Source organism: Tasmannia lanceolata, unplaced genomic scaffold (genome assembly GCF_043159265.1).
Source record: "Tasmannia lanceolata isolate RefF3 unplaced genomic scaffold, GAP_Taslan_0.1 ptg000037l, whole genome shotgun sequence".
Lineage (NCBI taxonomy): Eukaryota > Viridiplantae > Streptophyta > Magnoliopsida > Canellales > Winteraceae > Tasmannia > Tasmannia lanceolata.
Genome location: NW_027518714.1, coordinates 15,694,232 through 15,717,558, shown reverse-complemented (window position 1 = coordinate 15,717,558; position 23,327 = coordinate 15,694,232). Strand labels below are relative to the sequence as shown.

The following is a 23,327-nucleotide window of genomic DNA, read 5'->3' as shown; positions in this document are numbered from 1 at the left end:
GAGGGGGTAGGATTGAAATTATGTGGCTTTAATGGGTGCCTTTGTTAAAAAGCATAAATGAGGGGGTATGATTGAAAATCTGTGGGTTGAATGGGTGCCTTTGTTAAAAAAGACAAAAAAAGTGATGTGTAATTCTATTAGAATTTTCGGAGAAATTCAAATAATTCTCTCATTTTCTCTTATGCTATGTAGTATATATATATATATATATATATATTAAAAATGTGGCATATCAGAAAAAAAAACTTCTATACAAAATTTTACATAACCCTAATGTAATTCACCATCTAAACCAATGTTCATTATTTTACTCAGCAATCTTGTTTTGATGAGAAGTTGCGATCATTAGTACTCACGAAATATAATTCTCCTCACAGAATGAAAAAATCACTCGACATCTATTCACCACAATTAGACCTTATTCTCACAAAAATGTTTAGACTTCGTATTATAGGATCTAAATTTGGGATTTGGTAGGCAATTTTGAGGAAAGCCATTTCGCGGCTGACATATGCACGAGAAAAACCTCATCGAATGAATTAAATGAAAGGCTAGAGTGAAAGCCGTCGCAGAGTGGGCCCCCGATGACAGCGGATTCAGAAGAGTGGTGGTATGTTGCGGTCCTGAGTGGGGACCCGCCTAGGTATGGGATTGAGTGGGACCCATCATGGTATGGGACATGTTTAAGGGGCCTTGCTTAATGCGTTCCATCAGCTCTGAAGTTTTTGGCGTATTGGTAAGGTACCTAACAAAGGTGGTACGGAGAAGAGACGTTGGGGGTGACGTAAAAGATGGAGAGTCTGAGGAGTAAAATGGTGAATGAAAATCTATGATGAGAATGAGAGAGAGCTTTGGCCGCTGTTAAAGTATAAAAGATTACCTGTGAAACAACCAATTACTGTTTGTATAAGACTATCACAATTGATTGTGAGAGCTAAACCGATTATTAGACTCAAATTTAAACTTAATTTTGAGTCATATAATTTGTTATGCACTCACAAGCGACTGTCGTAATTGCAGCGCCCTAGAAGTCCCATAGATTTGGTCCTTTAGCCTTTTGCTTTTGAAACGATTTGAGGTCTTTACCAGAACCAAATCTGATAAGGATTGTAGAGTCACCACCTAGGAATTGGCCTAGGACCCTTAATTGACTTCGTTTAAAGGCTTAGATCTAACCAAAATAAAAAAGTTGTGCTAGTTTACGGGAATAAAAAGTGTTAGGCACCATTCACACCCAGCTCACGCCCAAGAAACCCTGGTCTTATGAATCAGATCTACAATTTTTAATAAGATTTATTGAAAGTTTAGAGAACTTGTTGTTATTTTGAACTTGTCACGAAATTTCGTACAAAACTACTATGTTTTATAATTCCGTACAAAACATATAGTATTTTCGTACAAATTTGAATTTGAGAAATTTCTTGGGAAATGGAATTTTCGTACGAATTTGAGGGGCGTGTTAAGATTTGTCGGATCAGGTATGGCAAAGTCTGACCGTTGGATCGTCTAGGATTAGATGAGAGGTAGTTTGGTTATATTAGTCTACTAGCTAGATTAGGCAAGTAGTTTAGATTTGGTTTATCTTTTCCTAATCTTATATCTCTTTTTTTATCTATAATTGCTTATTTAATCAACCATTACTCTTAGGCCCTGTTCGTTTAAGATTACGAAAACTGATTGTTAGTGCACAACTGATTATTGTACTAAAGAACTCCATTTAAATTTGATGCCATTAATCAGTTTAGCACTAACAATAGTTTGTCATGAGGGATTTGCTAGCATCCATCGCATAAGGCATTTCACGGATTTCACGGATGATCTGTTGCATGTTAGAGCAGCCACGCAGGCTCACTTTTTCCCTTTTTCGCAGATTTTGTTCTCATTAACGAGGTGGCTGCTCTGACATGCAAAAACCATCCGCGAAATGCCTTCCATGATGGACGCTTGCAAATCCTTGTCATAATCTTAAATAAACATGGCCTCAATGAAAAGAGTGACTTGCTAGCTTACATCGTGAAAGGCATTTCGCTGACAGTCTGTTGCATCTGACAGCAGCCACCTCATGAATAAAGACAAAATCTGCTGAAATATAAGCCTCTATGGCTGCTGTCAGATGCAACAGACCATCCGCGAAATGCCTTCTGTGATGGACGCTAGCAAATCCCACGAAAAGATCTAAGAAATGAGTGGAAAGTACAAAATAGGGTTGGTGAAGAAACCTTACAAATCCCGCGTATAAATATAGATATCCGGTATACTAAGATCTGTCTCTCCTCTCTCTCTCTCTCTCTCTCTCTACAATGGCTTCCGAGGGGATTCTTTTGGGGATGGGAAACCCCCTTCTCGACATTTCTGCCGTGGTAGACCATGAATTCCTGCAAAAGTTAGTCAGATCTCCCTCTTTTCTTCTAATTTACAATGTCATTAGATCATATCTGCTATAATCACAGATCTCTTATTTCTATCCGTGTTTTTATTACTGCAAATTAATAGGATTTCCTTCTATCTCTCATCATTTAGAATCGATCTGTTATCTGCTCTGCTATTTCATGGCTCCGAACTTACATTTTTTTTGTAATTCGATGCAAAACGGATTTTTTTTTTCTCATTTTCCTATGTTTTTCCTAAATTTAAACATATTTTCGTACTGATGATCCTTATAGGCAAGATAAATCTTAACAAAAAACGGACTTCTCGGTCTTTTATTCTTATCGTTTCAGAGATTTTACTTACATGTACAGATCTCGTCAAATCATCAGATGCTTGTGGTTCTGAAACTGATAATAGCTAGGTTATTTTATTTTCATGGCTATGATGCTTCATGTTCTTTGAGATCTTAGCTTTTAGGGATATGGATCTTGTTTTTTCATGTTATTCATGATATCGAGATCTTGTCTGATTAGGTTTTTGTTGGTATTCATGGTTTTGTCCTGCGTCTGGGGTGTATTTCTACGATCCTGTCATCTATACTCTAGATTTGATATTTCTTTTGATTTTATGTTTCTGGATCTGTAATTTTTTAAGTTCTTGGGCAAGGTTGAAGCTTGTAGAAATAATGATTAGGTTTTGTGATCGTTTTGTTTTTGGTGTTTTAATACCCCGGCTATATGTATCTAGGATTTTGATTACTGTTTTACTGTAGATTTGAATATATTGTAGGTATGTTATCCATTCTCATCGTTCTTAGATTGTATGTTATTGGAAGATGGCTGCTTATTATATTTTTGTTGTATCTGACGTTACTGTTTTTTACATAAAGAACCGACTACAGTTTTTTTTTTTTTGATATCTGTGGATGAGTCACAGATCTAGTTTTTACATTCATTGGTTTTTATTCAAGTATGGTATCCCCCTGCTCCTGGGTTTGTGAAATTGAACTTTGGTGGATTTAGCTTGGGGAATCCGGGTCCAGCTGCATGGACGGAGCCAAGGGAGGGCACGGGGGGGAGGGAGGTTGGAATTGCCCCCCTAAGATTTGGGATTTTCCTTTTTAGTTAGATTTTTTCCCTAAAATTGCCCCCTTAGGATTTTTCATATGCTAGTTTCTAAATCAATTCTCTCTTGTAAAGTTGCCCCTTGAATTTAGGGATTTTTTCCTTAGTCTCTAAATTAACTCTCTCTCCCTCCCTCTCTCTCTATGCACTAACAAAAAAAAAATCTGATTATGAGGCTAAGAGAATCGCACATTAGCACATAAGTAGGGATTTGTCATGCAATTTCATGAAAAGCCATTTCGCTTGTGACTTTTGCACGAGAGAACAACCACACATGCTGACTTTTTAGCATATTTTGTCTTATTCATTTATTCATGCGATGTCGCTGTTCTCTCGTGCAAAATTCAGCCTCTGAATGGCTTGCAGCAAAATTGGCTAGCAAATCCCACATAAGCAGGAGATTTTATATATTGTGTGCCCCTAGAGTCTAAAATTTTTCAAAAAGTATTGTGGGCCCTGGGCCCACTTCATTATAGGATAATCCAAATTATTCATTTGTTGGGCCACAATGTAAATAGGATACCCTTTAAAAATCTCCACAGGATGATTCTAACCCTCTGATCTACACTGGATTGCCCATTATAGAAACCTCTATAGATTAGAGCCTTAGGATTATCTTATGGAGATGGTTTACACGATGGAGTCGATTTCATTGTGACCCAACAAATGAACGGTTTGTATCATCCTATGAAGTGGGCCCATTGTATTTTAAAATAAATACTGGACTACACGTGCGAAAAACAAATAAAATCTTGGGCACCCCTACATATGAAGTGTAAATTGGTGGGCCCAAAATTCTATTACAACCATTCTTTGCCCCCCTTGGAGCAAATTCCTGGCTCCGTCCCTGTCCATCTGGGATTGGGGGAGTTCTGAGAAATGGAATGGGGGAGGTTGTACGGCTTTTGCGGGCTCCATAGGGGAGGCGGATGCTACAAAAGCTGATGTGCGAGCTGTACATCAAGGTTTGAGACTCTTGGCAAGAGACGGCATTGTTAATGTTGTGGTGGAAGGGGAGTCATTGAACGTGATTAAATGTCTCAATGGTCTTCAAAAACCGCTGTGGAGATTTGATAGTTTGTTGGATGAAATGTTTGATTTGATGATATCTTCCTCAGCTGTTCTCTTGCACATGCGTCGCTCCGCCAATGAGGTGGTGGATATCCTTGCTAAAACTGGAGTCTCCTTGGAGTCTTTGGCACTTTATGACTCTCTTCCCCCCTGATTATCTATTTCCTGTATCTGTATTTGCTTATTTTGATTGTCCTATCTATCTCTGTACGGACCACCTCGGTATATGTTGCTTTGTTTAATAAAATTGTCTGCCGCTTTCAAAAAAAAAAAAGATGGCAAATTTTTTCATTGCTTTTGCACGATTCATAATTTTTTAGCTGTTTGTTATTGAAATCTTGCCGTTTTTATGCATTTGGTTTAAAAATTGCAGTTCATTGTCACTGTATGTAAATGTACGTAATTTAGTGCATGCCATGGTCCCAAAATTCTTATATTTTGGTATTTTTTGGTGTCCTAGTTCTGACTAGGAGGAACATCATATCCAGTGCGTACTGTGATTTTTCTGTAAAAGTTGCAACTGATATAAAAGAGAGTTTGTCTTTTTGTGGTTTCAGTGGTTTTCATGCATATAGCAGCTGATGTTTTGTATCTAAGTTGATCTTCATGGTTATGGTTTTAGGAGTTTCTGTTTTACAGACTTTTACGGTTCGAAGTCTGTCCATGCTCATGTTCTTGATGATTTTCATGGACCCACAAAGAGAGATTATTATTGGCATTCTGTGTCATCCACTCTGTTCTGCTACAGAAAGTTGCTAGTAGGGAATATGCTGTTTAATGTTTTGTAAATTCTGTAGTAAGTTTTCTGGGCTGGATTTTGTGGTTCTAAGTCAATAGAAGAAGTTGGCTAATGGGTTTTTCAATTGTGATTTATTTGTTATTATTTTTTTGAATGGTGAATTTGTGATTTAATTTTCTATTAATCTGGCTAGCGAAATAGCTAATATTTTTGCTTGATTTAAAGATTGGGGTCTCCAATTCGTTTTATGTTTGTTGATGTGGGGTTGGTTTTCTTATATGGGGAGTATGAATTATTTCATTCTGTGATTATCACTTTTCTTGGTTGAGACTTTAATTCCATGGTTCTTTGCAGATATGACATCAAGTCGAACAATGCCATTCTTGCAGAGGAAAAGCATCTGCCAATGTAAGAATTTGTTGGATTTTTTATTTCTTACAGAGCCTCATAAGCTGGGAGCTTCTATCTGTGATATGCTGGCGCTTTCTGTATTTTATTTGTACATTTAGGAAAATCTTGAAACCCTTGCTTTTTCATGGGCAGAAAAAGGCTGATTTTTTTTTCACCGGTGGGATTCTTGATCCTTGTTAAATCCTTTTACCCATGATATGGGACTTTATGGGACCTTTTTTGATTGAGCTGGGTTTTATCTTAGGTTTTCTCGTCCTTCTGGAATTATTTTGCACATATGATGCTTGCAAGTGAATTAGCTTTTCCCATTAGCCATTGATTCTAATTATTTTACACTAAGAATCTTTGGTTGCCTTTTCAGGTACGAGGAAATGGCCAAAAAATTCAATGTGGAGTACATTGCCGGAGGTAATCTGATGGTTGCTGATATTGGGTCCTGTAAAACGATTTCATTTCTTCAACTATATTCTTCTTATACCCACATGTTGCTAAACTATTGATCTTATGTTAATTTGGTATGCCCAGGTGCAACTCAAAATTCAATCAGGGTTGCACAGGTATATTCTTCATTTTTAATTTTTTTTTTCATCGGGACTTAATTTTCTCAGTATATTCAGATCAGTTGAGTTTTTCCATGTCTTTTTGCAGTGGATGCTTCAAATTCCTGGTGCGACTAGTTATATGGGTTGCATTGGAAAGGATAAATTTGGGGAGGAGATGAAGAAAAACTCAAAAATGGCAGGCGTTAATGTATGTTTGTTCATTTTTACTCTTTTTGTTGTTCTCTCCGTTTAGTGCTGCACAGAATCGTTGTTCATTGAAGGTCAGTTATGCCTGAATTTTTCTCATACAGGTTCATTACCGCGAGGACGAGTCTGCACCAACAGGTACTTGTGCTGTTTGTGTTGTTGGTGATGAAAGGTTAGTTTCTGCACGTGCATATCTTGTACCTGTCTTTGTATTCTTATGGTTTCTTTATTTGCACATGTTCGATGCTTGTTTATCATTTTTCTACGAGTTATTGTTGTGATGATCTGCCTGACATGTCGTAATTGATTGTCATTGTGAAGTGGTTTATACAGTGGACAAGCCAAAGTTATTTTCCACTGCTCTTTTTGTGAGATAACCTTATAGTGGCTGCTATCTCACAGTTTGATTCTTATGTTTCTTATGACCGGATGACTTCCTTGTTTTTTCTCATTTTATTTCATGCATATCAATGTATCTAACACACGAGTTTTCTATGTTATTTGACCCTTTTCATCTCTAAACCTTTCAAAATAATAAGGGAGCTGATATACCCAATTCCATTTACATTAGCAGTTTGCTTATTTCTTGTTTTCTGTATTCTCTAAATAACCATGATAACTTCATATGTTTACACTTTACAATTCCCTATGTCATTTCTCTTCTCTTCTTCCTCACCCACGTTAAAGACTTAAACAAACTTTTCTTTCCTTTCCCTCTTGGAGTCCGAGTTGTTCCTTCTTCAAATCTCAATAGACCTCAGAAAGAGGGAGTGCCAATATAAGTCCCCTAATTATAAAAATAAGAAACAATATTAGTAACAGTAACAGTGGCAATAGCATCAACAATAATGATTTTATTGCTGAGGAACAAGCAAATCGTTCTAATAAGAAGATGACATTCCGGCATTTCATACGATTGCACACTAAAACTTTCAGCTTCTCGTTCATGCAGTAGTCTTGAGGAAAATGTCAGTAGGTAGGCCCATGTGTATTATACACATTAATTGTTTTCACAATTATCTTCCTCATTCTTCATAACCCAAAACTCTTTTTGGTTTCTCATTACATGAATAGCGCTTATATATATATATGTGTGTGTGTGTTGAATGGCAATTAACTCAAAAGAAGCCACAAGTTGACCGAGATGGTCCAAATGAGCAAAACAAAGAACAAGTGATGACACAAAGAACAAAGCTACCCCTCCCCCGCCATCAAGGGGGGAAGGAAATAAAAAATATCAAGCTCCATCCTGCCCCAGCAGCACCAGAACAGGCAAAATAATCGGCCTGAGAATTAGCCAATTGCCACGTTCGCTGAAAAGTGAAAACCCATGTCATGGCTCTCCCCGTTGTTTCCCCCTTTTTCAATCTCATCTACAAAACGCCGCGGATAACACTTCCCTTCTTTCACCCGCCTAATAATGTTGAGCGAATTGCCTTCAATGATAAGGGCATTGAAATGATCCCGATTAATAAGATGAATACCCAACAGAAGAGCTTGGACTTATGCCGTGTTCCAATCTTGAACACCTATGGGACCAGAGAAAGGGAAGAGGCCCCCAATGCCAGCCAGACTCATTTTACCTAAACTAGATCCATCAAAATTCAAGTTAAAGAAACCAGGTGGGGGCACGTAGGGGCCGGTTTTATCCCACAAAAGGCCCCCAAATTTTGTAATGGGATTAGGCTCTCTTATATTAATTTGCTGGAAAATGGCATTTGATGGAATACCATGCTCATGCCTTCCAGTCATCTCAATGAGCATGCTTCATCCCATGCATCCCAGTCATCTTAATGTGCATGCTTCATTTCAATTGTAAACAGGTCCCTAGTTGCCAACTTATCAGCAGCGAATTGCTATAAACCCGAACATTTGAAAAAACCAGAAAACTGGGCACTTGGTACATTCCTTCTCATTTTTTTCCTCAGCTGTTTTTTTTTGGGGTATATTCTCATCAAGTAACTGATTTGCAATAAATTTTATGGTGACAGTTGAAAAAGCCAAATACATTTATATTGCTGGCTTTTTCCTCACGGTTTCTCCAGAATCCATTCAACTTGTAGCTGAACACGCAGCTGCTAAAAATAAGGTAATACATGATGAATATGAAGCTTTTGATCTCTATAAACTTTCAATTCTCTTGGTGCTCATACAACATTTGCTCATTCTATCTGACAGGTATTTATGATGAACCTTTCCGCTCCCTTTATCTGCGAGTTCTTCAAGGATCCACAGGAGAAAGCTCTACCGTAAGCTATTTCTGCTTCCCCTCCTCCTTTCTCGTATTTGGAGAATACCACATGTGTTAATGCTGGACATTATCTGGAGTTCAGATATATGGATTACGTGTTTGGGAATGAGACTGAAGCAAGAACCTTCTCAAAAGTTCATGGTTGGGAGGTAAAATATCTTTGTCAAATTTTGGGACATTGTTTATGTTAAACTGTTTATGCTGACTGTTCGCCTTTGATGTTTAGACTGAGAATGTCGAGGAGATCGCTGTGAAGATCTCGCAATTGCCCAAGGCATCAGGAACACACAAGAGGATTACTGTCATCACCCAAGGCGCTGATCCGGTGGTTGTTGCTGAGGATGGAAAGGTTAGAGCTTTGCATTTTCCATTTGGAAATCTGAAGGACTGTAATATCAATTACTGATTTTGTGATGAAATGGTGGCAACAGGTGAAGTTGTTCCCTGTAATGTTGTTACCTAAGGAGAAGCTTGTCGATACCAATGGGGCAGGTATGTGCTAATATCACCAGCCATCATGTTATTGATTCCATTGTTTAGAAAAAAAATAAAATTGCACCCTACTCAAAATAATGTATAGATAAATTTTATATTTGAAGCATTCAAGGCTAATTTTCTCCCTGTTTCACCACTGAAAGCACTTTGCATTATGATTACTGTTCGTTTTTCTTGATAAGCCATCATTCCATATGAATGTTGCTTGAAAAACCTCCATTTATAAAACTGTTTCATGCTTGACTGTGGGTTTTTTGGGGGAAGAAAGGGATGGTGGTTTCAAAAATTGCTCTTTTTCTAGAAAGCTGAAATGACTAATGATATCTTAACAGAGAAGGGGGAGGGGGTGACCTTCTGCATTTTAAATACAAACTGTATTTGGTAGGGTATTTTGGTCTTGCTTTGGATGATCGCTGTCACACATGCTGTCATTATTAGTACCTTATTATAATCATCATCTTTCCCTTGTTCAAAATCATTATCATTGTCATTGTTATCTTTTAAAAATTTGGTGAATCAAAATCCCTGAAATGCACAGGATCAAGTAGGGAGGGACTAGATATTTGTAATGAATCCATTAATAGAGAAGTTAATAGAAGATCTTTTCACTTAAACTCTTGTCTTGCTCCCTTTCAGGATATGTACTTTCCACACAAAATCAAACAAAAAACATAAGCCTATATTGAATGGCTGATTTCTGACCTGTACCTAAACTGCTTCTGTAGGAAAATCATGTTGATATCTCAGCATTTTCTCTCATACTCAGCATTTCCTTTCATAAATCACCACATTTGAAATTTTCTTCCGTAGGGACAGGAGCATGACCCATATTGCCTATTAAGCCCTTTCTCTTATGAAAGTAGTGGTGCATCTTAGTGTTCTTCTTTCTTTCCTGAATATAGGATTCACCACAATTTACAACATCTACATTCTTACAATAATGCTGCTGATAAGCCTTATCCAAGTGATGCTTCTTTTGCCGTATTCACAAGCTTTTTAGTGGCTGCTTTCTTGAGCTTATGCAACCACAAGATTTGTACCAACACTTTCATTGGAAGTTAAATAAACTTAAAATTCAACAGTTTGAATTGTCTACTGAATTCAGAGTATATTGTTTACGCAGTCCTCATCCTCCAAATTGGACGAGTTGCTTGAGTCTCCTATTATTGATCTAGAATCTAATGCTAGGATTTGTTCTAATTTTTAATTTTGAGTCCAATAATAGGTTTTGGACGGACAATCGGTCGCCATAATCTAAAACGAACAGGGCCTTATTGATACCATTCCTGGTAAAGATAAGATATTCTAAATGCAGTATGATGATTGTGAATCCCCCCCTTCTGTTTTACAAGTTAACTAGAGTTTTGAGGACGGCTCCTCGGACTAGTCGCTAAGCAAATGGAGTTTGGTTATCTTATCTAGTCAGATTCGCATTATTTAAGATATCATAATGCTTTTTATTTTGAGAAGGTAACTTTCATTCCACTGAAGTTACAGCTGAAACCAGATCAGATCAGGAGACAAGATGTCTCCTGTCACGATTACAACCCCCGACATCACATACAATAAGGTTGCTATATATTTTGGATTGGTAAAGTAACTTGGCTGCATGCTCTACGAGTCTACAAATACTTCTCCATATTAATATCATTGAGAAACATGTTTTTGACATCCATATTTGTCGTAAACTCTAAGGCTCTCTCTCTCTCTCTCTCTCTCTCTGCTAATGAAATGCGGACCTGCTTTTTGCCATGGGATGCATATCTTCTCTTTTTCAAAAACATGGTATGCATATCTTCTCATTGTCAATCATGTATTGCGAAAACTTTCTTCTCACTGATCTTGTCTCATCCCTGTCAATTTTGCAATCATTCTTTTGTTTCAGCTTGTATATCCTCTCATCAGATCTTGTCTTTCCACATGGGGCCAACAGTATAAGTCTTGATTTGCGTTTCGGTTTTGAGTCGAAAACCTTCCTGTTCTCTTCTTTTGCCACTCTGCAATGCCCTATAGTTCCTACTTGCTATGTTGTGCAACAAAACATTGTGACAAATTAGTCTTCTAAAGCCAGCACCCGTGTGCCTAATTTTGTCTTTCTCAATTGCTTTGATCACTGAAGTTCAGCTTTTTCTGTGGTTTGGAGGTTTGAAACCCTCATCTTCTTGAAATTAGTCTTCTATAGCTGACATACCCCCCCCCCCCCCCCCCCCAAAAAAAAAAAAAAAAAAAAAAAAAAAAAACTATAGCTGAACAAAGTTTTGTGCATGATTCTCCTGCAAACTCATCCAAATGCTTGTTCGTCACTTTGCAACTCTGTTTTGTTGCAGGGTGTAACTAGGCAAGAGTTGCGTATCAATTCGATACTTCTCTAGAAAGTATTAAATTCCAACAACCCGTGGTATCATCCCAAGTATCGGGCGCTTACTTTTCTATCATCACTTCTCTTGAGACCATGCTTCTAAATTTTGAAAGACTTTTGGTTTTCTTCTAGAAAATGTGACCCTCAGGCGCATAGTCATCATTAATAATGAACATAGAACATCTTATCTGTACATAACAATGTGGAGATCTTTCTAAAATAGTCTCAAGTTAATATACCCGAGCAGGGACTGAATACAAATTTGACTTCTTGAATGACAAACCTACGTGCCTTGACCAATTTTCATGCCATACATCCGAACATAGAGAAGGAAGCCTTCATACCACTTCATTTGGTCATTGTTGAGTAACACATGCCTTGCACTATGGAAGTAAGACTGCATGCTTGATTTTTGTAATAATATTTGGCTGTCATTGAGCAACGGCCATTCTGTCCCAGTTTAATATCCTTCTCTAATCTTTGCAATTCTACATCTCAACTTTCTTTTTGGCCGGGTCGTCTAATAAAATAGTCATAGTTCGAAAAAAAATAAAAAGAAAAAACCATTTTACGTCTGCGCAGTACACTGAAAAGGTTAGGCAGTCTTGCATTAAAAAAACTGCAAAGATCTTTTTTTTTTTTTCTGAAAAGGTAACTACGAATTTTATTCCATCAACCCAATATCATACATAGGGGACCAGCAGTCCCCGTAACAAGTTTGGCCATATTGCCAGTCCCAAAACTACAATTGTTTACAAAACAAAGGTAAAGAATATGAAGTCCGCCTCCCCCCCGGCATCCTCCTCAATATGAGTAATTTCGTGGTCGACGCCCTCCTTGGCCAACTCATCCGCCATGCAATTTCCAGATCTTCTCATGTGGGTGATTTGTGGTCGGATGTTAGCAACCAAATCCTGTATCTCATCGATCTTGTTAGCTAATCGCCATGGCGTACAAATCTTATGCAACGGCCATGCAATGGTGTTAGCTGAATCGCCTTCCACAATGAGGGGGCGCCAAGATTATGTTTTTCATACCATCTCAATCCGAACAGAAGCACCGACACCTCTGCTTCATTTGCGTCGCAAATACCGGCCGGACCAGAGAACGTCATTATAATTGTTCCATTGTGGTCGCAGATGACCCCACTGACACTGGCCCTCCCTGAATTACCACGTGAGCTCCCGTTGAAGTTGACTTTGTACAACCCCTCCGGTGGTGCAGCCCGCCCACTTTGGAGAAACACATATGCGGACTTTCTTCTCTGTTACAACGTAATTCCAATGTCGGAGGATTTCCCCAACAGAATATGGGATTCCTCCCTTGACGTGGGACCACGCAATAATGGAAAGCTTTATGTCAAGCACCGTGTGTAGACGTCCCCGCTGTTTCCCACTGAATATCCTGTTATATCGCTCCAACGAAATATGCCACATGATCGCATATGGGATTGAACACCACATCAATTGCCCTAAACATCCAAAGAAAGCTCTACTCCAATTTAAGATAACCCTGGTAACCCTTCTTTTAAGTACCCACGACATTCCAAAGAGTTTAATGATGCCCATCCAAACCTAATATGTAAATGTACAATGTAAGAATAAGTGATCAAGAGTCTCTTCAGTGTTATGGCAGAGAACACACCGGCTAGCTAGTCTATCAAACTGATGTGTCTTTCTGCAGCCGGATGTTGATTTTCCTTGCCAGCCCTTTCTGAAGTTTCCCAAGCTCCGTGGCGACGGAAGGAAATTTCTTCAATCTTTAGGCACATAGACCGCGCATGGGTCCCCCCTATCGCCCCTGGGCGGCACCACGATTACCGTAATCTTCAATGAGGTACCTCATCGCATCTCATAGAAGTGGAATAACTACATTGGCAGATGCGAGAGCTGGAAAGCCTCGAAGCCTGCCTTGTGACACAGCTTCCTCGAGTTAGGTTGTAGCTAGGTGTAGGGCTACCACGTCTAAGAAAGTTGGCATATCTTATCTTATGATATATACTAATTAATTACACCCTTGGGGAGGATCCCATAAGGATCGGCGAAACCACGCTTTTTAAAACTATTGCAGCTATTAACAACGCGGTGCACAACTGTCCAGAGAAATGCCGTAATGCGTGGTGGAGCCAAGGTTTTCCAGATTTTTGCTTGTTTGGGGATGGCACCATTTCCTTCTAAAGAAGGATTGAACAAAAAATCCACCTTGGGTATCAGGTGTCCATACCCATCGGTCGCCCTCGTCTTGCGCCAAATAGCACGAGGATAATATATTGATGAGAGGCCCGAATTTATCGATCTTTGAGTCCTTCAGGTTACGTCTCAACCGAATATCCCAAAAATTGTTTCCAGCCCCCTCCCCCCTTATAAGATAATCCGCGATCCTTGCATCCGGGTTCTGAGCAATACGGAAGAGATCCGGATACTCCACAACTAACGTTGTGCAGCCCAACCAAAGGTCCACCCAAAAGCGAATGTCCTCGCCCCCTGTTGACCCTGAATCTAACAAGGGGTGGAAATTGGTCCTGAGAAGAGCATATGAATTTCCAAACACCAACTTGTGATTAATGGGGCTATTACAAACCCAATCTCCCCATCCACGATCATATTTATTGCCAATAATAATGTGCCACAGTGCTTCCTTTTCCGTTCCGAAGCGCCATAACCATTTTCCCTAGGGTGCCGTGTTTCTTAATCGAATTTTACCGATTCCGAGTCCACCTTTTCTTTTCAATTTACAAACCTTGTTCCATTTGAAGAGGTGCTTGGTTCTCTTCCCGCTTTCCTTTCCTTCCCAAAGGAAATCCTTTTGAAGCTTTTCAATGCGTTTTGTAATACGGACCGGAATTTTGAAGAGGGACATAAAATATACAGGCATGTTTGCAAGTGCAGACTTGATAAGAGTTATTTGCCCCCCAAAAGATAGATATCTTTTCTTCCACGTCGCCAGTTTTCTTTCGATAGTGGGTCCCATAAATCAGCTTTAGGGATACCATATTCGAGGGGTAGCCCAAGATATCTGGTGGGAATGTCGGCGACTTGGCATCCCAAAACCCGTGCATAGTAGGCGATAGTTTCAGAATTTAAGTTGATCCCAGCTACAACTCTTTTTGATAAATTAATTTTCATACCTGAAATGATCTCAAACCATCGGAAAAGATGCTTCACTTTTCTTACATATTCCTCATTGTCCATAAGGAATAGCACCATGTCGTCAGCAAATTGCAGGTGAGAGATAGAGATGGAATTCCGACAAGGTTTTAGCCCCTTGATCAAACCACAATGCTCGGCTTTGGAAATGAGCTGGCTCAGGGATTCCGCCACCATGATGAATAAGTATGGTGCTAATGGATGGCCTTGTATGAGACCACGAGTGCTGTGGAGTGCGAAAGTATCCTTTAGGGGAGCCGTTCATAGCAGTTTACCAGGATAGAGAAAGTAGCTGAATTTAGGAACGCCGAAATCCAACCTCTCCATTTTTTACTGAAACCCATATGCATCAGAATATAGTCCAAAACACCCCAGTCCACATGATCGTAGGCCTTCTCAAAGTCGCCACCGAACAATATGCCGTGTTCTTCCTCACTCTTCATAGTATCTAATATCTCGTTAGCGACAGCCCTAACAAAAGCACGCTGGTACTTTGAAATAACATCGCCCATAACCGCATTGATTCGATGCGCCAGGACCTTCGACAATAGTTTGTACATACTATGCATGAGTCTGATGGGCCGATAGTCTTGGACTCCAACCGCACCTTCCATCTTTGGTATAAGGGTTATGAATGTCGAATTCGCCTCTTATTAATAACGCATCTATCGTGAAACTCATTCATGAATCCCCACATATCACCTTTGATCGTCTCCCAAAACCGCTTGTAGAACACCATTGGAAAGCCATCAAGACCCGGGGCTTTGTCTTTCCGCATCGAGTTTAGATATATCTATCTGGTCTGCACTTGATGCCCGGGGGTTATTAAACCACTGCTAAAACTGCAAAGATCTTGATGCTTCTTGCGAGAAGAATCATCCCCTCAAGAAAATCATGGGATTTGATTACCTTCCATGCAAAACCAAAACCATACATCTGACAGGGATGTGGCGTTAACCACCCATGTAGATGTTTCTCACAGTTGTCTAATCATTTTTATTAAAAATTGTGGGGATATAGAATAAATTATCCTCTCATCTTTCAAGTATAATTTTCGTGATCTGATTTACCAACCTTTTGATCAAAATTTTGGTTCTGTTTTTTGGACAGGGGATGCATTTGTTGGGGGATTTTTGTCTCAGATGGTTCTAGAGAAGCCTATAGAGGACTGCGTAAGAGCTGGGATGTATGCTGCAAATGTCATAATTCAGAGGTCCGGCTGCACCTACCCGGAGAAGCCCGATTTTATTTAAGAGTTTAAGCCGGATTTTAATTAACCGAGTTTTTTCTTGTCGATTGATTTTGCTGCTTATAAATGATGGTTTATTTTCATTTTTACTTTACCACCTCCGGAACATGCTCCTAACCCGGTTTTCGGGTATTTGAGTTTATTATTATTGCAATGTTGCCGTCATATTTGAGTTGCACTTCTTGTGATCATTTCCAGAGAATTTTTATTGAGATCACCGGCTGTATTACATCCAAGTTTCAACATCATTGTTTTGCAATGCCATTCTCTCTCAGTAATCGGATTCATATTATTACTGTTAGAAAACAATTAGGCTGGCATCTGAACGAGTAGAATATCACAAGGCAACTCACATGGTGTTGGTCCCATGCCGAAAGGATAGTAGGATACCCCATGCGAAAAATAAGTACAACAAAATGGTTTGTTTTTTCTTGGTGGAACCCTAAAAGAAGCTCGGTAGATCAAGGGATGTAGGACAATCCGATCAGGGTTTTCCCAATGGGCTTTTGGGGGAGTTGTGATCGCCGGTCGGGCCGATGGATCCAACCACATGGATGCACCACATGGATGCACGCGGAGCCCAGTGTCTGATGGGAACGAGCCTAATAGCCAGTCTTTCTAGCATTTTTTTAGGGGAGTGATAACTCGACCCCCATGTATCTTAAATCGACTCCCTTTTATATATATAGAGGAAAGTGTCTCTAGTCTCTCCCCTAGATAAGCTTATCTACTCCTCCCTTTAAAAAAACACAGTGGGCCCACGCTGTTTAGATGATCCAAAGCATTCATTTGATAGGTCCTAACATAGATAGGGTGTGCCCAAAAAATCAGCACCAAAGGGTCATCCTAGAACTTCGTTTTGTGGTGCCTTGTGGTACCCAAAATGGACACATATAAACGTCCACGTTTATATGCGTCCATTTTGGACACGGTGTGCCCAACAAAACGAAGTTCTAGGATGACCCTTTGGTGCTGATTTTTTGGGCACACCCTATCTATGTTAGGACTTATCAAATGAATGCTTTGGATCATCCAAACAGCGTGGGCCCACTGTGTTTTTTTAAAGGGAGGAGTAGATAAGCTTATCTAGGGGAGAGACTAGAGACACTTTCCTCATATATATATATATATATATATATATATATATATATATATATATATATATATCTCACTCAGAGAGAGAGAGAGAGAGAGAGAGAGATCTTTTCAATTGAAACTGACATGTTATGAACCATTGTAACGATAAAAAAAGAAAAAGGGCAATGATAAATAGACCCCCATGTATCTTATATCGACCCCCTTATCTCTCTCTCTCTCTCTCATGCAAATCCCAAGGAAATGGTAAGTTAATAAATGAGTAGTCATTTTGTAATGGGTAGTCATCTTTGAAGGAATTAAATTAGTCAATGTTTACTATGATAGTTGAATTGAGACGTACTAGAGAAATTTTTTTTTTTGCATTGCACACGAATTACGTTAAACAAGAGATCGAATTTATATTACATCATACATAGTGTACAACAATTAAGAAGAATATTTCATTTTGAAGTTACGGATCATGCTAAAAACAGCTTAGGAGAAGCACAGCCAGATCCCCCTATTCTGTTGATTGCCGACATGACGAACAATGTTGAGGAAGATCTTCTCCTCACAAGGAATACAAAGCTTCGAGTCGGGGGTGAATTCGTACTCCTCGCGGGCCTGATCGAGGAGTTCTTTGAATAGAGGGTGCTCAAGGAAGGAGACTCTGATAACAAACCTCTTGTAGTCTTCTCCTACATAGACTACCATGTGACCCTTTGGGACATCTCTTGGAATGGTCTTCTCTACATGGAAACATGACCACCAACAATATTCATAGCTTGTTGAAGGGGGGAACTCAGAGCCCAATTTCCTCCACTTGTAGAGGAATGCCCTAAGAAACCTCTCCTTCATCATCTTCATGGTAGAGAGAGAGAGAGAGAGAGAGAGAGAGAGAGAGAGAGAGTATGAAAAGGAAAGGAAAGGTACATTTGCTTATATATAGGTATAGCTGAAGTCTTGTCTTGGAGTAGTAATGGTTGAAATGATAGGCAGCTGTTGCTGAGCTTGTATGATATTTTTCCATGTTATCTTTTTTACAACATTATTAAATCTTGGGGCCGTGCATCTTTCTCCTAAAACTTGTACGAAAATGTATGGAATCATATAAAAGAAACTCTCTCTCTCTCTCTCTCTCTCTCTCTCTCTCTCTCTCTCTCGCAATACTGCTCTTTCGAACTTCTCAACTGTAAGGCCCCACACGTTGAGAATGGGCAGGATATGATATCAAAGAGAGATGGATAGGGTTTCTTGGGGATGGTGCACTACTCATTTATGGCATATGACATATGTAACATTATAAGTTTTGCTTGCATTGTAATATGACATGAAGATAGAGTAAAATATGGGTTTTCTTCCAATCAGAGCATGGGTATTTTGAGAGAGTCAGAGAGGGCAAACAGATTTTTCAAAACAGTCTACCAGTATCTCTCTAGTCCTAAGGCAATTTCTCGTTCAAATGTGAAGATTGTGAATTTAAGTTTGGACAGTGAAACTGATGTGCATCACGTGTAGCGTAGCAGATGAAAGTTGAAGAAATAGAAAAGCATGAAGATCCAAGGATAAGTCACCTCCATAAAATCATACAAGGGAAGACCCAAGCTTAATAAGGAGGTCCCTCTCTTGTGAAATAACCAATTGGGTTGGCTGTACACGTGGATTTTTAATATCAATGACTTGTTGGGTTTAGATCACAGGACCTACGCCGAGGCAATAGCTCTGATACCATGTGAAACAACCAATTACTCTAGAAGCTAAAGCTGTTAGAGTTGGTATTATTTAATCATTTATACTCCAAGACTCCCCATTGGTACTTTGAATGACAAACACTTGGCCCAAATAGGATTTTTGAGTTTAAGGTGTTTAACCCTTGGTTTTCTTCCAAAAAGATAAGTCAGAAAACTGGCCTTGCTCCTGGTTTTCTTTCTCTCCATGTGGGTAAAGATCAAATTTAGATTACCTAGATAAGGTGTCTCTTGTATTTTCTTAGATTATGAAAGATTCAGTGGGAATTATGTTTAAAAAGCCAGTTGATTGCTTTAACGATCTTAAAGATTTATATATGAGCTCACAATGCCATAAGAAGGGGCCACTAGGACTCAACGGTAAAGCAGTCCGCCTCCCCATTAGCCGACCTCTGAACATGTTTTGAAATGAACCAGGCGACTTTTTATGATTGCTTATATTTTTACCCAATCAAAACCTACTCATAAAGGCATAATTTTTTTTTTACGAAAAGGGTCGGTGACTAGAAATAAGTAGTGGAATATAGTAATACATGTTTTAATGTTTGTTGACCCACCAAAATCCAAAGAGGAACCCAAAACCACTCGTGGGATTTTTCATTGAAGTGAGATAAGGAGCTGCTTTTTGCCAATTACCCGTTGGCATATCTTGATATCTGTGAGTATTACTAAACACGTGAGGACCTTTGATGTGGTTTGGTCGGTTGTGGGAGGAGGAGAAAACTATTTCAAAGGTAGGAGACATCATTTTAAAAATACTAAGGCAACCGATTTTCGAAAATGATTGAGAGAGAGAGAGAGAGAGAGAGAGAGATAGAGAGAGAGAGAGCATTTGGATGGGAATCTTACACAATTGATGCACGTATTTTCCAAGAAAAAATAACCCCACCTATTCAATGACCCAAATCACTTCTCTCTTAGTCTTAGCTATAGATGGGCCATGGGTCGAAATCCACTCCCATCAGACAATTCAATGGGAATCTTGTACAATTGATGCACGTATTTTCCAAGAAATAATAACCCCACTTAGACCCAAATCACTTCTCTCTTAGTCTTAGCTGTGGGGCCATGGGTTGAAATCCACTCCTATCATACAATTCTAACACTCCAATTTGTGATCATGTATACAGATTGCTGTTCCTTTTTTTTACTGTTCATTTAACGAGACAAATTGGAGTTAGAATCGTCCGATGATAGTGGATTTTGATGCATGGCCTATCCCTAGCAAGGCCTAAAAGATAAATGCCATTGAACGTGTAGGCTTTACTTGTTCTTTTACATAGAAAGAAACAGACCCATGTAAAAATATACACATCCATCCAGTACTACCCTTAAACAAGGAGGGCTAAGCCTCTTTGCTTCACCCAAATTGATAGAGTATGTGCTTGGAAAATGCAAGGAAAGCACACGGCCGGGGAGAGAGAGCAGGATCTTAAATGAGGGGTAGGAGGGTGGCATGTGGTGCACATGAGAGTGGGTCCCTTTGGGCATGGGGCTAGAGACAGCTGGTGGGTGAGGCCGCCGTACAGTTAAATGTACACCCTGCTCCCCCCCCCCCCCCCCCCCCGGCCCAAATGATTGATAAATTTGGGAGCCCTACTGCATGTGCATCCCCCTTCTCCTCACTCATTCACCCGTCGCATTTATGCTGCTCTTGTTGTTGTATGGCTAGGGTTCAATTCCGCCTCATGCCTCCTCTCTTTCCTACCTCCTTACTTTATCGTTTGAACCATTTTTATTTTTTATTTTTTAGTTTGTGTGCAAAAGAAATCTTCTACATTGCTTTATTTCCAAAAAAAATTGTCTTTTAGTTTGATAATTTACTGTTACGGTCTTGAGTGGGGGCCGCCTAGTTATGGGACTGGGTGGGACTTGGCCTAGTTATGGGACAGGTTTAAACGGTCTTGTCTAACACATTCCATCAGCTCTGAAGCTTTTGGGATATTATTGGTAAGGTACCTAACATTTACAAAGGCTATTGTTGAGAAAATTTGCCAGGCAAATTCGATCCGATCGTGCACAAATAAACGAAAAGTAAAAAGATAAACACAAGCCACAAGATGAATACCGACACGTTACGTGGTTCGGCCAAGATGCCTACATCCACAGTTGAAAACACAATCTTCCTAGAAAACAATATATAAGGAGTACTATGGAAATTAACCCAAACCCACAAACCCGTAACCCTCTCCTTGTCCTTGTTGAGAGTCATTGCAGACTCTACGAATGCGTCCGAGGGGCTAGGCCGACGCGACGCGGGCCTGTACGGGCCCACACACAACTCTTTCCTAGTCAAACTAGGACCTTAGTTTGGTAGTTTAATAAGTTTATAATTTTGTTTAGGAGGAAGAAACACGTGGAGATTGATTAGTTACTTTTAGAATTTTATTTGGGTTTTAGGAGGTGAGGAAACGTCATATAGGAAAGTTTCTTTTGGAAAGTGGAGGAAAGGAATATGTGTGCTTGTTAGCAATTATGTCTTGGAGTTGGAAACGTTTTTGGTTTTCTTTAGAAAGAGTAAAGAAGTAGGATACTTATAGGAGTCCTAATTAGCAGTGTTTGTTATATGTTTTATATGTATTGAAGGCAGATGTGCCAATACCTGAAAGAGTGAGACGAACAATGAGTTGTGTTGTGTAATTTTTTGAAGAATATTCAAGAGAAGAAATGGTGTGGATGCTTACCTTGGCCCTCTAATGATTGAAGGAGACTCTTCCAATGTAATCGCATGGGCATCTAAGGAGTCTGTTGGGCCATGGAGGATAGCTCTCATTCATATTGCTGCCCCACAAATCTTTCATAGAAGGAGATCAACTAATGAAGCGGCAGATGCATTATTGAAGAAACAGGTGTGGATATGGTGGAAATGCAGGTTATCGTGAACGAGTTTTCATTGGCATAAGGCTTGCTACTTGATGGTGCTTAATCCACGTGCCTGATCTATACTAGTCCTTGTGGGTTTAAGGGGTGGTTAGCATTAAATTGATTTTTGTTGGGATAGGTTGTAATGATTACTGTGTTTGGCGGGACTCGTTGCCCCCCTTGATGTATCTCTTTTGTTCATTCTAATAAAGTTACAGTACCTTTAAAAAAAAAAAAAAAGGATTGACGTGGTTCACCACTGTGTGAGACTACATCCACGGGAGAAGACTTCAAAAGATTTCATTACGTTGAAAATATGAAAAATCACAAGAAGCTCTTATCAAATTACAAAACACACCAATCCAATATGATAGATAATTGAAAACACATGTATCAATGACTTTGTATCGTGGCCTCGTTGTACAATGGAAACTGGAAAGCTCCCGCCGATCACCGCTAGCCCTCTAGAATCCGAGCATTAATACTCCCTAGTTGGATGTGTTTCTTCAACTTTCTTCAAGCTATCTTCAACCTGAGAGATCCAAGTCTCATACTTCTCCTCCTAGACTTGTTTTTTCCCATCTTTCTTGTTTTTCCAGTTGTTTTCTTATCCTTTTTTCTTGTGTTTCCAATCCGAATCATTACAAACACTTTTTGTTAAAGGATAAGTTCTCGAAAAGATTTCAAGATTTCTCAAATTGAAAAGAAAAGTATTGTTTTTAAAACCGAATAAAAGAAGAGTACTAATATAAAGAAACATGGTTGGAAACCCATTTATCTAAGCTGCTTGCCTTCTCGAAATTCAAGGCAACTACAACAGATACTTTGATGTCAAACTCATGAGATTACAACCTGTTAACATAATCTTGAAGCCATGAAGAGATATTTTGTTAATTGAACTTTAACATCAAAGTCTTTATAAGACTTCAATGTCACTACCTCAAAGCTCATAATTAGATAGCATTCGGGTGTATGTCAGGCCAAATGCAAGTGGGGCACATTTATTAATTGGATGATCCTTGGGTTGAAAGAGAACAAAGTAATTGGTTTTGTGGTCAGAATGAGATCCAATTAACCTGCTCTGATACTATGTGAAGGAAGCTGATTTTATAAAATTGATATACTAATCTTGGATGATTACAATCAATAATAAGAGTGCTTATATAGGGTGCTCCTGCGGAAATTCCACAAAAGTCCCAAGAACTGAAAAAAATTCCGGCAACCAAACGGAGCATTAAGAAATTTAATTTACCCTTACAAGTGTCGGGTTAACATAGCCCAATCTCGAATCGGGTATGGTATTTCAAACATGGAAACAAACTCAACGTAAGACGTACCCATGGTGTTTTCAGGTCCATCAATGTAGGTGGGGGTAAAACCTGTCCCTAGTGATAGCATTAACGACTGTCCTTTCCTTCTATTGAGTTTCTTCCCTCTTTCCTCTTTTGCCTCTTTCATAACCCTAATTTTAACCGTGTACAACGTAAATAGGTCCTAGGCCACTCCAATAGATGTCCTGTTCGAATTGAATCATGCCCCAAACTCAAAAAGTACCATAAGTAAAGCACTCCACGGCCCTGTTTGGATAGCTGGAATTTTATGGAAGATTTTGAAAAGGAAAATATTTCTAAAATTTCTTACTATTTTTACCTTAAAAAAGATAAATTTCTTACTGT

At 39.2% G+C, this 23,327-nt stretch overlaps 1 protein-coding gene across 1 annotated transcript; it reads left to right on the top strand.

Moving 5' to 3' along the window:
- The first annotated feature begins 2,224 nt into the window (after window positions 1-2,224).
- LOC143860594 (adenosine kinase 2-like) lies at window positions 2,225-16,251 on the top strand. The gene is made up of 14 exons (XM_077371311.1): window positions 2,225-2,383; window positions 5,659-5,712; window positions 6,077-6,123; window positions 6,241-6,272; window positions 6,364-6,465; window positions 6,569-6,636; window positions 8,288-8,364; window positions 8,456-8,553; window positions 8,643-8,713; window positions 8,798-8,864; window positions 8,942-9,064; window positions 9,147-9,207; window positions 15,826-16,054; window positions 16,129-16,251. The coding sequence occupies exons 1-13, from the start codon at window positions 2,301-2,303 to the stop codon at window positions 15,966-15,968; spliced, it is 1,026 nt and encodes a 341-aa protein (XP_077227426.1). The 5' UTR covers window positions 2,225-2,300; the 3' UTR covers window positions 15,969-16,054; window positions 16,129-16,251.
- The last annotated feature ends 7,076 nt before the right edge of the window (window positions 16,252-23,327 follow it).

Bases quoted from the DNA above. Each gene is read 5' to 3' on its own strand.
- LOC143860594 (XM_077371311.1), top strand. From the start codon at position 2,301: ATGGCTTCCGAGGGGATTCTTTTGGGGATGGGAAACCCCCTTCTCGAC. The intron at 6,466-6,568 runs GTATGTTTGTTC...TTTCTCATACAG, and splicing joins CAAAAATGGCAGGCGTTAAT to GTTCATTACCGCGAGGACGA. The intron at 8,554-8,642 runs GTAATACATGAT...TCTATCTGACAG, and splicing joins ACGCAGCTGCTAAAAATAAG to GTATTTATGATGAACCTTTC.